Raw genomic sequence first — 14750 nt, 5'->3', positions numbered from 1 at the left:
CGTAAAACACCCACGTTTTTAAGGTGTGGCGGCTTTTATTTAGCCATGGTGGTGCACCACAATCAATTACAAGTAAAGGAAACCCTGACCTCAACATGTACAAATAGCTGAGAAACAATAATCAAAATAAGTATGATGCCAGTATGCTGTTTTTTTCCAATAAAATACTGGAAAGGATAGAAATGTAGTTTGTCTCTTTTATCCGATTATTAATCGATTAATCGAAGTAATAATCAACAGATTAATCGATTATCAAATTAATCGTTAGTTGCAGCCCTAATATATATATATATATATATATATATATATATATATATATATATATATATATATATATATATATATATATATATACACGTATGAATATATATGTGTATGTAATATATTAATTAAAATTTTTTTACGTAAAACACCCACGTTTTTAAGGTGTGGCGGCTTTTATTTAGCCATGGTGGTGCACCACAATCAATTACAAGTAAAGGAAACCCTGACCTCACTTCTACAGTTTGTGATCTAGTGGCTTTTTTATATTTGGGTAGTCTCCAGGATGACGTTGATTCCATCGTAGGAGTACATTAGCACCCTTGATGACACCTCTGTCCAGTAAAACCTCTAAGGTCATCTTAATTCAATTCAAACTACTTTATTAATCCTTCAACGGGCAACTCATTTTGAACAGCCTACATGGCCCACAATAAATAGTCAATACAACACACATCAGACAACTTGGAGTTTAGAATGAATAATACAAAAGCTTGTGATAACATACTGAACTGTATAAGTAGAGATAACCTACAAACCACATTGCTTTAAGAATTACAAAATAAAGGAAAGAATAAAAAGAAAACCTTATAAAAAATTTAAGAGTTCAAGAGTCTGAGTGGAGAAGGGATGAATCATTTAGTGAAGCGACACAAACGCAATTTGGAAAAACTGTTTCTGCCATAGGTGATAATTTCAAGTTACAACATACAAATATTTATTTTTGAACTATATTTCTTTATTGCACATTGAAAGTGATACAATGATATTTCAAGTAATAAGTGCCCCAGTTTACAGGATTTTTGCGATACGAGCTGTCTCTCGGCTAATTGTTACACTTTAAGTTGCAAGCAAAAATTAGGGATGTCAACCTCCCGACCACTCGTTGGCATAGTGAATGTCACAATAAACCCCTAAAGATCCCACCATAACATGCGGTCTTACTCGCTAGCTATAGGTTATAGCTAAAGATCGACATAACCGTAGTACTTAACTTTGTTTTAATTGCTGTTTTGCAATACCTGTTTTTCGAGGTACGGGGTGTCACAGAACTAAACAAACCCTTTATTCCAAGGTACCACTGTAATCCAGAGTTGGATAAAACTAGAGATTCAGTATCTGTTTTTGCAAATATAATTTTTTATAGACATGGTTCATGGTTTATTTATGGTTTTAGTTTATTCTGAACATGCTTACAATTACAATATAGTACATCAAATTTTTTCAGTTTCCCATTACAACATGTTCAAAAAGAAGAGTCTATTTAATCCTACCTCTTTTCATTTCATAGCAATTACTAAAACATGTATTCCCTTTTAACACAATTTGCAAATAATAAAGTTCTCAATAAATAGTTAAATAAGTTGAAAATCACACAATGAGATGAATAGCATTATCTCATTTATCATTAAAGTTTAAAATGTTTCTCAGGATTCTTATTCTTTGTAAACACTTTAGTTTGAACAGTATCTTAAACTGAATCATATTAGTACATTGTTTGACTTCTTTACTTAATCCATTACACCATGTAATTCCACCTAATGATATAATAAATGTCTTGTGTTGTACTTGCATACAAATGTTTTAAATTAGCTTTTTCTTTAAGGTTATATTTCTCCTCTTTTTGGCGAGTGTGGAAACCCCATGTGTTCCGGGTTTAAGCTGCTACCTTCTTAATCCTTTAAAGAAAAGAAAAAAAAAACATACACAACAATGCGTCATCTTAAATCACGTAACTTTGGATGTAAATTATTTATTTTTCTTCACTCATTGTCAAAAGAAAAACACAACCAAAGATAACCGTTTGATGCTCTCACTCACCTGAGGTTTCTGACTTTAGTTGACACTATTCAAACAGTGGTTCAAACCCCATCGTTTTCTGCGATTTAGGGACATACTCTTCCTCAAAATTTGGATGGATTACTGATTATAAAACTTGAGGGTCATCCGACCTTCCATTATATTCAAAACTAGAAGTGAGCTGATCTCTTCAGAAATGCGGAGTTTATTTCAAGATGCTTTGGAGATATTAGGGTGATTGTAGGTCAGTAAAGTTACACGTTTTTGTTTATTTTATCGCAGCCAAATTGAGTTTCATAAAATTACTGGCTGTAGAAAATCCACATATTTTTATAACCTTCTTCCTCATTCGAGTCACGGGAAAACTAAAAAATTGGATGACTTGGGGCAAGAGACGGGTACACTCTGGACTGGTTGCCAGCTAATTGCTGGGCACATTTAAGCTAACAACTTAACATGCATGTTTTTAGAATCTCAGACCCTAACCCTCAAACCTAACAGGGAGAACGCGCAAACGCCGCATAGAGATGCCCAAAAGGATATTCGAATCCTTGATCTCCTAACTGTGCTGCCAACATGCTAACCATGAGACACTGTGCAACTGGCTGTAGAAACAATATCTTTTTTTTTTGTGTCGCATTATTAGATTCTTAGGGCATTGAATCTATCGCAACAGGACTGTTAGGATCTCAAATTGTGAGCAATTCGATTCTCTAAAAATAAAATTACCTGAATGAATGATAATATTCACAGGCACATTTTTGGCCGAATAACCCCTAAAACAAAAATGTCCATGAGCATTTAAAGTCAAAACTGTACTGACATTGCCAGCTAAATTGTATTTTTGATTATATCTTCTTCAAGTTTTCAACCGGCACTTTACTAAGTGATGAATTATGATTGAATAAAGTTCCCTACAAGAGATATGAATTTAGGTGGTCAAATTTACGGAAAAGAAGCTCATACTAAAAGGTGCTGAGATGCATTTAATACATTTTTTTTACTACAACAAAAATGGAAATGTTTTCCTTTACTTTTCCCGTCAGAAAGTTCTTCCTCCGTGTCTTTGTAGCATGTCTACACATGTTGCATCTCAGACCTACACGTCTGTGTTTTTGTGGTCTGGTGGCGAAAACTGTCTGCACCATTAGTTTTGTACAGTGCAACAAATAACTTGATAGGATTGTATGTACTAATGTTTCAGTCCTTTTGCTCTTGCACATTCTATAGATTACGTTACCGTATTTTTACAGTATTTTTAAGATGGTGTTGCCCCTGCACACACACACACACACACACACACACACACACACACACACACACACACACACACACACACACACACACACACACACACACACACACACACACACACACACACACACACAGTGTAGCCTTGGGTCTTGTCTGTCCGTAAAGTTGTCTATCTATTTTTCTTTCCCTTCCCCCTTGAAACAATAGTATTTACTCCGGCAGAGAAATTGTGTCAGCTGCCAACAGGAAGATGAAAACATACTCAGCACAGTAATAACTGCCACCTAAGACATGTACTGCCACTGGTGCATTAATGATCTGTGTTGTCATATTCAACCACACTTGGAATCACCAGTTTTTCTGCAATTTTCCACCTGTCAATCACTTGGCATGTTTTGTGGCATGGCAAACAACAATTTGGGGGGAATTCCTTCTTGTGTCACCGAGAATGTTAATATAATGTGTGGCGATGTCAGTAGTTGGTAAAGAACAAACTTTTTTTAATTTTTAATTTTTATTTTTTTTTACTACATTTGCATGAGTTATGTTGTCTACTCGCAGCTTAACTACGTGAAGGATTACACAACCTCGGCCGTATCTGTGCCTCACTTCTAATGTCTACTGACTGTTTGGACAAATCCGCAAATTCAGCAAAAAACTATTAAAATGATTGTAATCAAACAAAAACTGCATTTACTGAAGAGAGAAGTGGAGCCTTATTCTTATTTCTCATAGGTTTTTAGACTTTTTTTTAATTGAAGAGTAACATTCTGATCGTGTTGCATCAACAGCTCAGGTTTGTAAATGATAAATGATAAATGGGTTATACTTGTATAGCGCTTTTCTACCTTCAAGGTACTCAAAGCGCTTTGACAGTATTTCCACATTCACCCATTCACACACACATTCACACACTGATGGCGGGAGCTGCCATGCAAGGCGCTAACCAGCAGCCATCAGGAGCAAGGGTGAAGTGTCTTGCCCAAGGACACAACGGACGTGACTAGGATGGTAGAAGGTGGGGATTGAACCCCAGTAACCAGCAACCCTCCGATTGCTGGCCCGGCCACTCTACCAACTTCGCCACGCCGCCCCCTGTATTATAAGTGATATATTAATATATAATGTAACATATTCCCCTGCACACAATCAACACACTCAAGACCATCTGAAGGGGGGTGGTGCAATTGACATGGATGCGACAATAACCATATTTTAAGTTCTTGCTGTCATCATAGTGTGGATGGGACAACGCTGGATAAGGACATGACGCCACGACAAACAAACACCTCGTTTGCTAGTTGCTACCACCCTGCGCTCACGGAAAAAACTGTGCTTTGTAAAAGAAATGTACAATTTTCTCTTCAAACATCAAACATTATTATCCCGGCATTGCAGAATGTGTTCAAAAAGTACTTATAAACACTCTGGAATATTTTGACCAAGTATTTTTTTTTTTTTTAAATGTACCAAAATTATTTGGAAAACCCCTCTGTTTATCATGTTTTGTGTTTCTTCACCGATAGTGTTGTAGTTTTAGTATTTTATTTGTTTTAATGGCTAAGCTTTTATTGTTAGTTTGTAGTGTTGCTCTTTAAGATTGAAATGAAAAGTGCATTACAAATAAAACCCAGTATTATTATGTATTATTTCTGGCGGGCGCTGAGGCCTCCTACTCTGTTCAGCGGTCCTTGAAGGCACTCTAAAACACCTTCCTCTGAGTATACACTATAACAATCAATCGGTGCTAAAAGCCTGTAGGTTCAATGTGCACCATTGACTATCTTAGTTGTTCAAACAGCAATGTGTTTGTACAAGTTTAGATTAGGTATGACTTTACTTAATGGGGAAAAACGTTAATGTCTCCTGTTTTCATGTTAGCATTTAAGCGAGCTTGCGCAAGTCTATTCAAGTGCAGTTATCAATCAAGGTTTTTCGATCGAGAGTTTTACCACGGTTATCAATAATATACCTTTTATCGATACAACCCTAATCCTTAGCTGCCACTGATATCGCAACAATCACATGACTGCAAATTGTTTGTCAGTTCTCTGGGGCTGCTTTTGTTTACGTGTATGTTTGTCCGAGACAGCCGTGAGTGACAGCCATGAATGCCAGTCATCCTTTTTGGAGCGAATGCCAAGTTATATTGAATTTAATTGGTAATGTTGTGTTTTTTTGTTCAAGCTGTTCTTTTAAACCAATAATGAGAAGATGCCACTTGGTTATGGTGTTCTTATAATTTTTGGTTGAATTACAAAAAAGAAGTTGAGCCAGTGACTTACAGCACCTTTATGTTTCTAAAAAATATAAGTGTGTGTTGTTTGATTTGATGTACTGTAAACACTGACCTGGAAAGACCGGAAAAAACAGCTGACTGGTCATGGCAGGATGAATACTTAACAGAGTCATCCTTCTATCCTTGTCTATACACACAAACACTGTAAATAGGTACATTGAGCTAGCAGAAGCTCTACTTAGAGTGACAGACTATGCAAAGCATTTATCACTCACACACACTCGTAAGCAGATACACACCTATGACACCTACACCCACGCACACACAGAGTTGACATAGACCACAGGGCCTGCTTGTCAAATTGACTATATTGTGTTCGGTCCACCGAGCAGACATGAAGTACAGGCATGAAAGCCATTGACGTCCAGTGCGTAGCTGCAGGCATATAGCCATGGCTGTGCAATTCCAATGTTGCAACATTGATTAACATCGGTTTAAAAAAACGTTGCAACCAGAAATGCAGTTCAAATATTTAGGGTGCATATGACAATGAGAGTAACACTTTTTTCCCACTGACTTCTGTTTGTTTGATAATTGACAGTAGCTGTTTATAGGCATATTATTGGTCCTCTGTATCATGTCAATGTAAGGATGAAGACCGCTCACTGGTTTATAGACAGCAACAGGTTCAACTTGTCCACACTCCCCCCTCCCCCATTGTAGAATACATGCGCCCCTACCAGCTGAGGTCAAGTACAAGTGAATAATATGTTTGAAAATGTTATATTTTCCTATTCTTTATGATTGTTTGCTTTCAATTGTGTTTTCTCTTCTCATATGTGCAGGTTTCAAAAGCATGTCCACACTTACAGGATACTACCAGATGAAGAAGGATTTTTGGCTGTGCAGGTAGGGAAGACACACACGCAGTTATACTTTCACGCTCATACTGTATGTGTACTCAGGCAAAAAAGGCTTCAGTAGCAGCTGGTATGCAGAGATGCTTTGCTTGGCTCTGAGCTCTCATATCAACACACACACACACACACACACACACACACACACACGCGCGCACACACATACACATGCATTCGACACAGCAGTGTCTTTGTGTGTCGTGTTCAACAGCTGTGCAGTCCACACCGTCGCCACATGCCACACACATGTCCCTCACACACACGCCTCCATGGCCCTCTCCCACATTGCTTCAGCCAAAACGTCTAGCATTTACTTTGTTTTCTGTAAGCCTAGAGATTTGGCACTCTGTGCTGGAGTCTGTCTATGCAAAACACTTCTTCCTGATATGAGTTTTTTTTAGACCGCTGATGATATTTTCTTAGGCAGCATGAATTGCTGACTTATTTGACCCGTCTGACAATGACTGGGCTATTTGTAGCAAGAGGTGGTTCCATTCGTGCTGTATTAAAATAATGTCTGTTGACATATCCTGTCTTCCTCCCAGACGTCACAGGGCGTGCAGCCGAAGCGGTTTAAAACGTTACCAGAGCTTGTGTCGTTGTACCTACAACCCAGCCAGGGCCTGGTGACCACCCTGCTTTTTGCAGTGGACCGAGAGGAAACCGCCATCCTTGATGACCGCGACTACTCAGGTACCTCTTTAAACACAAGAGCTCAGCAGTGGTTTGTGTGGGGTAGTCTGTGTGTAGCCCTATGGTTAAAACTTCCCCTTCATGACTGGTAGATGGAGAGGATGAGAAGCCACCCCTCCCCCCACGATCAGCATCCAATTCTACTCCCCCTGGATCTGACGTGCCTGCTGACAGGTACAATGTTTATTCAGGACTTTAATTGGGTTATAAATCTGACATTTGAATAACAAAACGTTTTCCTCTCGCTCACCCAAGTCACCTATAATCACCTCCCCACACACACTTATTAAATGTGATTTAAAAAAAGGACAGCCACATCCCTTTTTAAAGGGGAACTGCAATTTTGGGGGGAATTTTGCCTATAATTCACAATCTTTATGAGAGAATATAACACATATGTCTTTTTAATGCAGTCTGACTTGTAAATAAGTCTGCTCACAATGGAGCCAAAGAGAGCCATGACGTGAATGCGTCTATTCCCACCATAAAACCCAATTAATAACCATTCAAAAAACATCTGTTCTGACCATAAAACCCAATTAGTAACCATTCAAAAAGCGCCAAAAATACTCCATTTAATTTTCGTGACCTGAATATTAACCAAGTATTAGCGATATTGATATTATAAGCGCTAACGTTAAGGAACTATTTTTAGCAACGCTTTGTCACAGAGAGGTCACTTCCTTCTGCTGCTGTATTGATAGCACAAGCTGGTGAACCTAATTTCTCGCCTCAGAGCGCAAGAACGTTTATTCTAGATTATAAAAAAATAAATCATGCGTCTCACCTGGATAGTGAAATAATGTGGACATAAACTGAGAAGTTGGTTCACTTTGACAGCCAATTTAGGCCCGGAAATGGCGAGGATTAGGAGTCATTCTTCATCTAAACGGGAATAAATCAACGTCCTAACAGTCGGCATCCCAGTGACAACAGACATTGTATAGTAAGTGACATTTAACTGTGTTTGTTGGCTCATGTCTGCCGTGAGGAGTAATCTGTGATGTTGCTGTAGGAAAAAGTGATGCGTTTGAAAAAAGAAAAACGCAGCTGTATGCTTAAAATGAGCAAAATACGTAAATATTACGTTATTATGAATGTGCCTGTTAGTACATTACAAATATATTTATAGCGTGTATATAAAACGTTGATGGAAGTGTTTGGATGTTTTTTTAAGCTGTTTAAGCCTTGTAAGCGGACTTTTGCGTGCATGTATTTACTAGTTAGAGTGCATAAAAAAATAAAGACACGTGTGCTTGTCTCCATAAGGATTGTGAATGACAGGCAAAATTACAGAAAAAGTGCAGCTTCCCTTCAAAGCTACTTGGGTAACCAATGAAATAAGCTTTAAAAGCAGCTGTCCTAATGTGAAGCGATTATGATTGTCACTATACCAGAATTTCAATAGTCTATACCATCCATCCATCCATTTTCTACCGCTTATTCCCAGGATTCTCGATACCTATTTTTGATACCATGATTACAAAAAAAGATCTTATGTACTTTTATTGAACATGTTCCAACGTGTCAACTGTTTAAAATCACCGTGCTTCAACATCTTTTTACACGGAATTCAAATTGCAGTATCAGCTGCCAAGAGGTAACTATACATTCAAAAAAGAACAACAGTGGCCTCCAGCCTCACAGTATGTAAAAACAAATAATACTGTGCTAATAAATATGATTATAAATAACAACAATAGTCAACTATTATACATACTCAAAGGACAGCAGTGGCACCTTCAAATATATAAAACAAACAATATTTTTTTATATTCTTTCACTATAGTATTAGTGTGACGTCATCCTGTAATTTGTAACGAAATAGGCTAATTTAAGGCTGAAACATAAATTTAAAGACAAATCTTTGCGTGTCAAATTTTTTATTTATTTTGTTATTAGTATCAGGACTGTAGCCTTTTCTCATTCTTATGCCTTTTTGCTCTATCGTTCCATTTTTGCTGTTTTTTTACAATGTGCCAGCGGCCCGTGGTGAAATAAGCAAAGCAGTGGTGTTCAAAGTGTTACCAAGCGACAGTAGAGTGTCTCTCAGTCGAAGCTGTGTCGCCTTGGCACTTATGGGAGTGATAAAGGTTGGGTTGCACGCTTCTGGGGGTATCCTGCACGCTCTAGTAATGCACACTTCCTGGGCTTGTGGTGGCAGATCTCTGCTCTCACTCACGCAGTGAATATTTTCAAGACTGCATGAGTTTGACTACAGAATAAATACATGACACAAGATACACCTCTTTCACTTTTGTTATGTACCTCTGCTCGTTGGATGTAGCAACAAAGTGGCTAAAGTGCATCACGTCTCATTTCTGCAAAGTTTGAGGTGTGTTTTGAAGCTGAGCTACACCACACCTCAAGTTAGACCTGGGCAGATATTCGATAAGTCAAATAATCAAATGATAAATGAACATGAACTCGATAGCACCAAAATCTAAACTTGTATGAACTCATTGCGTCTAAACAACTAAGATACAGTATTCATATTAAACATAAAGGCTGGGCTGTCTGCACGAAGTGATTGATATATACTCGACAGTGTCGCGTTGGAACAGACGGTAAAGTCAGAACGGTCAACAGGATGTAAACTCGCGTGACGTCACAAAAACCGAAAGTGAAGCCAAGTGATCACACAAATTGCATTTATAAAAAAATAATTCTTAACCGTTTACAAATTAAAATGGAGGAGGATGAAATAAATATTACTAAAAAACAAACAAAAAACATGGCGCTTATGAAGCCAGAGCCGTTTCCTCCGCCAAGAAAGTATAGTGTCTGTGTATTTTTTTTTGGTTATTAAAAAAAAATACAACTAGGTTAAAAGATTTGTTTTTGTTTTTCATTATTTTTTGTACAGCACTTTGTGTTTGCCACTTACCTGTGTTTCAAAAGTGCTATATAAATAGAGTACTTTTTGAGCACATTCGACAATACCGCGATAATGATAACCGTAACAGACAGAGTATATTTTATTTCCATTATTATTATTTTTGTATTTAACTTGGTATTTAAAAGTTAAATTTCAATTACAATGTTAAAATATACCAGAAATACATGTTTAGTGCATTTAAAAGGGTATACTTGCATTATTATTATGTATTATCATTACAACAGTGGTTGTATTGTTGACCATTATATCGTGTATCAGCAATAAATTGTGGGTCAACATATCGTCCTATTTCATCGTAGCAAAATTTGTTATCAACCCAGGCCTACCTCGTGTAATGCTTCACTGACAAACTTCCATTATTATTTGTTTATGAGCGAGGGCAAACCAGAGGAGCCAAATCTGCATTTGTGACAGGCTTCCACAATAAATAAATATATGGGATACATAAACATTTTTTTAAAGTCAGCAGGCGATGACTCAGGCGAGAAAATTTTTTATGCAGTATTCGGCACTGACAATACTGAAAAAAGCAGGTAACGATTTATTTGCGTGTTTGTATCGACTTGGTATCAAAGTATCAATACTTTTAACAACCCTAGACACAACTGAAGAAAATACTGTACATTTCCTAGAATACTGGGCTTCTTTGGTGTTTCTGTAGTAGGGCCTTTACCTGTTAACGTTTTCAAAACAAACTTGTCTTTTCTCAACTCTAAATCTGACAATACACACATTGAACTAGTCGGAATGTGTATTGGTCCATCTCAGGCAATGTTATTTAATTTTTCTTCTGAAGCAGAGGATGACTCATTGAGTAACAGTACTGAAAGTAACAGGAGTGAGTTTTTTTTCATATAATTAGCTAATTAGCAATGACTGCCTGCAGCCATGAGGTAAAGTACTGAACAATAGGTAACTACTCTGACTCTTATCTCACACAGCAGCAAGATGTCACTCAGACAATTCCTTTAGTTGCATTTGATTGTTTTCAAAAAAGCTTTTGACATTTACAGCGCAGGAAACGAGAAAGACAACTTCTGCTATCTTTAAAGATCTCAATAGTTCTTGTTCCCAGCTTTTTCATTGCTGCGCAGGGCAATAAACTTAGAGTGCGCATCCAATATACCCTGCGGTCCATATGTTGTTATGGCAACTTGTCAATGAGAGAGCTGAGGTCATAAATGCACCATTCGGTCATCGCCTGTCATCCTCTCCTTCAGTAGTAAAAATGTTAGGAAAAACAAAAAAATCCTTATTGTCATAGCTGTTGGATGAAGTTATATTTGCAACTACTTTTAATGTAATTGTTTTTATAATTTCTGAATAAAAGTGTCAATGGTGCCTCCTTTTACAATCCTCCATTGGCTTTCTTGGGTTTAGCCAAAAGCTAACTCACACATAACATCATGGTTACCCTTTCTTATTTTGGTCCACCGACCTGGCAATGAGAAGCTGTTGTTCTTTTTAAATTATCTCCTCCGTGAGATGCTTTTTGCTACATATTCTTCGGTGAATTTTTGTGTCTGGTGGGGCAGTGTCGCCCACCTTCTGTAAAGTAGCATAGCCAGTACTCTGCAAATAAACATAATTTAGGTAATGTGCAATTAAACCAATCAGGGGTTTGTAAAAATGTAAACTGATTTAAAACCGGTTCCTCATTGATGAAAAATTGTTGGATCTTGTTGACCCTTCGCTAGTTGGTGACCGAGTGGATAGAATGTGCTAAATGTTTCTAGAACTACATAAAGAGGCGACATTCCTTTCTGTGGTGCCCTTTTCTAAAGCATGTCTTTTTGTTTGTTGGTGTGTGGGTAGTCACGCTATAGGTCTGCTCTCTCGTTGAGAGGTAGTGTATATAAAGGTCCTGACAGCGCTGCTGCAGCACTCAAATATTATGCAACTCTGCAGTGATGGGTAACGATGGTTTGAAAAGCGCACACAAGAAAATGATCATTGACAAGGATAAATTAATGAAGAGAATTCCAATACATGGTTGGATGAGTTGCAAGTAGAAGATTTGGACCTCTCTTGGGTGAATACACATAGACGCATAGCAAAATCCTGCAAAAAGTAATTGCAGAAGAGAACATGTTTTAGTTTAAAAAAAAAAAACATTCTCCACGTTGGCAAACTGTTTCAATGCTTTGGTGAATATTGTGTATTTGTACATGTTTGAGCCAGGGTGGCACGATGTAATACTGGTAAGCATGTCTGCCTCACTGTTAAGAAATATGGTCCAAACTAGGGATGCGCAATAATTTTCTTTCAAGCTGTTTCTGAAGACCGAAAATGTCATCTGTTATTTTCTCTCGTCATCCGGACTCCGCTTCTATAACCAGTACTTCGCTCACTGGATATTCAAGTTCAAAAAGATACGTTTAAATCCTAATTTGTACAAAAATAACCATCTATTACGAGGTCTGACATAATAAGCAAACACACGCTTTTGTTGCCATAAGTAGGGAGTACATTGCTATGTGCACTGAAATAAACGCGCACAGGAAATAAGTCCCGGTAATGCTTAAAATGACCAAAATACGGTAAATATTGTACATATTGCATATTGTTATAAATGTTCACTACAGTTCAGTTCAGTTTCAGTTTATTTCGAACATGCATACAATACAATGTAATGCATTTCACATTTCCAGTTGTTTCATTACAGCACGTCCGAAAAGGAGTAGGAAGAAACGGAGCTTATTTAATCATACCCCTTTTCATACCATAGCAATTTTATCCAGTTTCCTTGTTCTCTGTAACAGAACAGTGAACAATTAAATAATAAATAATTAATATGCCATAGTAAGCAAACTAATATTAAAGACATAAATAATCTTTGTCTCAATAAAAAAAAAAAGGGTTCAAGATGTTCATCATAATTCTTGTTCTGTGTACTTGGTGAACACTTAGAATTTATACAGTCTCTTAAACTGAATCATATTGGTGCTTTGTTTGATTTTTTGGTTGATTAATTCCATAATTTAATTCCACATGCAGTTATGCTAAAGGTTTTAAGTGTTGTACGTGCATACAAATGTTTTATATTAAATGTTCCTCTAAGGTTATATTTCTCCTCTTGATGAGAAGAATTGTTGTACATTCTTGGGTAGCAGGTTATAGTTTGCTTTATACATCATTTTAGCTGTTTGCAAATGCACCAAATTGTTGAATTTCAATAATTGTGATTTAATAAATAAATATGTATCCAATATTATGTATTATTCTAATTGATCTTTTTTGTAACATCGTTAGTGAATGAAGCACACATTTGTAGTTGTTGCCCCATATTTCTGCACAATAACTCAGATATGGTAACACTAGCGAGCAGTAAAGAATAGGAAGTGATTTTTGGTCGAGAACATGTTTTGCTTTATTCATTATTGACGTGATTCTTGCTACTTTATGTTGTATATTTTTTACATGAGATTTCCAATTCATTTGATGTATGTATGTATGTATTTAGGCTTCAAAACTAACCATCAAGGGACACTTTAAACACGGAAGTGGCACGCTGCAAGCTCTGCTTTAAAAACCTGCCTTGCCAAAAGTGCCATAATTAAAGTATTACCATCTTTGCTTCAAACTTAGCTAAATATTTAAATAACAAGCAGTCGGATTAACAGGCACTAAGGATAACTAACTCCCCTGTTGTGCACACAGCTGTTTGGCTTAATGCTAAATATTAGTGAAGTCAAAACCGCCCACATGGCGCAAACTAATCCAAGTGAAATGACTGAAAATTGCTACAATTTGTGTTTTTATCTTTAACTATGTGTATTTTACCTGCTACATGTCTTATCTTTGTACTTTCAGCCATATTATTGTTTTTAGTATTTACGAATAATTGTATTTTTCTTTAAAGCATAGACCAAAAATGGCAACTTTAAATTATAAAGCATAATGTCAATGAAGCATTCTATTCTAACCTAATTGTAGTTTATGGCAAGCTATATGTAATACTTACAATTGTAAATTGTTCTTTGAGTGCAACAAAAAAAGCCCGATGTGTTTCATGCCCTTTAATTTGTATTTTAATCTTCAAAAATTGTTCTTTGAGTGCAATAAGAACCAAATGTTTAACGTAGTGTAAGATTTTTTCTTAAAATGAAGACAAAAATGTTTTTTATTGTGGTACCCTTTATTTTGAAAAGTTTTGAAATACATTTTGGTACCGGGACAAGCCTAGTATGATGTCATAATTACTCATATCGGCCCGATAATCTGTCCAATATATATCGTGCACCCCAAGTTCACAAATCTTTATTTGAACATCTCTGTGTGGAATTTGCATGTTTTCCGTGTGCTTGCATGTTTTTGTGTTCCGCCGGCTTCCTCACACATGCTATTTCGGCTAATTGGAAACTCTAAATTGTCAATTTGTCTACAAAAATTCTGCCATTAACTGTTGACTGTTTTATTGTGTAGACCGCCTCTTGTGAGCCTAATGAGGAATGTGCGGAATAGAAACCGTATGGATAGATGTTTGAAAATCTTTTTTCACATGTGTTTTAGTACCCCAACAGCAAATGGCCTGAGCACCATCTCCCATGAGTATCTGAAGGGCAGCTATGCTTTGGACCTTGAGGCCGTCAAACAGGGAGCCTGCTCGCTACCTCACCTTAACAAGACACTTGTGTCATCGTGCAAGCGACTCAATGGGTGAGATGGATACTCAGTCACACATTCG

The 14750-nt window shown here is 37.0% G+C and overlaps 1 protein-coding gene across 1 annotated transcript in view; it reads left to right on the top strand.

Annotated features, from left to right (window-relative positions):
• inppl1a (inositol polyphosphate phosphatase-like 1a) overlaps positions 1 to 14750 on the top strand; it is a 51098-nt gene that overhangs the window by 13295 nt on the left and 23053 nt on the right. The window contains exons 2-5 of the mRNA XM_062068206.1: positions 6400 to 6463; positions 7017 to 7164; positions 7257 to 7338; positions 14576 to 14722. Of these exons, the coding sequence (XP_061924190.1) occupies positions 6400 to 6463; positions 7017 to 7164; positions 7257 to 7338; positions 14576 to 14722 (441 nt within the window). The remainder of the gene's footprint in view (positions 1 to 6399; positions 6464 to 7016; positions 7165 to 7256; positions 7339 to 14575; positions 14723 to 14750) is intronic.

Source organism: Entelurus aequoreus, linkage group LG13 (genome assembly GCF_033978785.1).
Source record: "Entelurus aequoreus isolate RoL-2023_Sb linkage group LG13, RoL_Eaeq_v1.1, whole genome shotgun sequence".
NCBI lineage: Eukaryota > Metazoa > Chordata > Actinopteri > Syngnathiformes > Syngnathidae > Entelurus > Entelurus aequoreus.
This window is presented reverse-complemented; position numbering and strand designations above follow the sequence as displayed.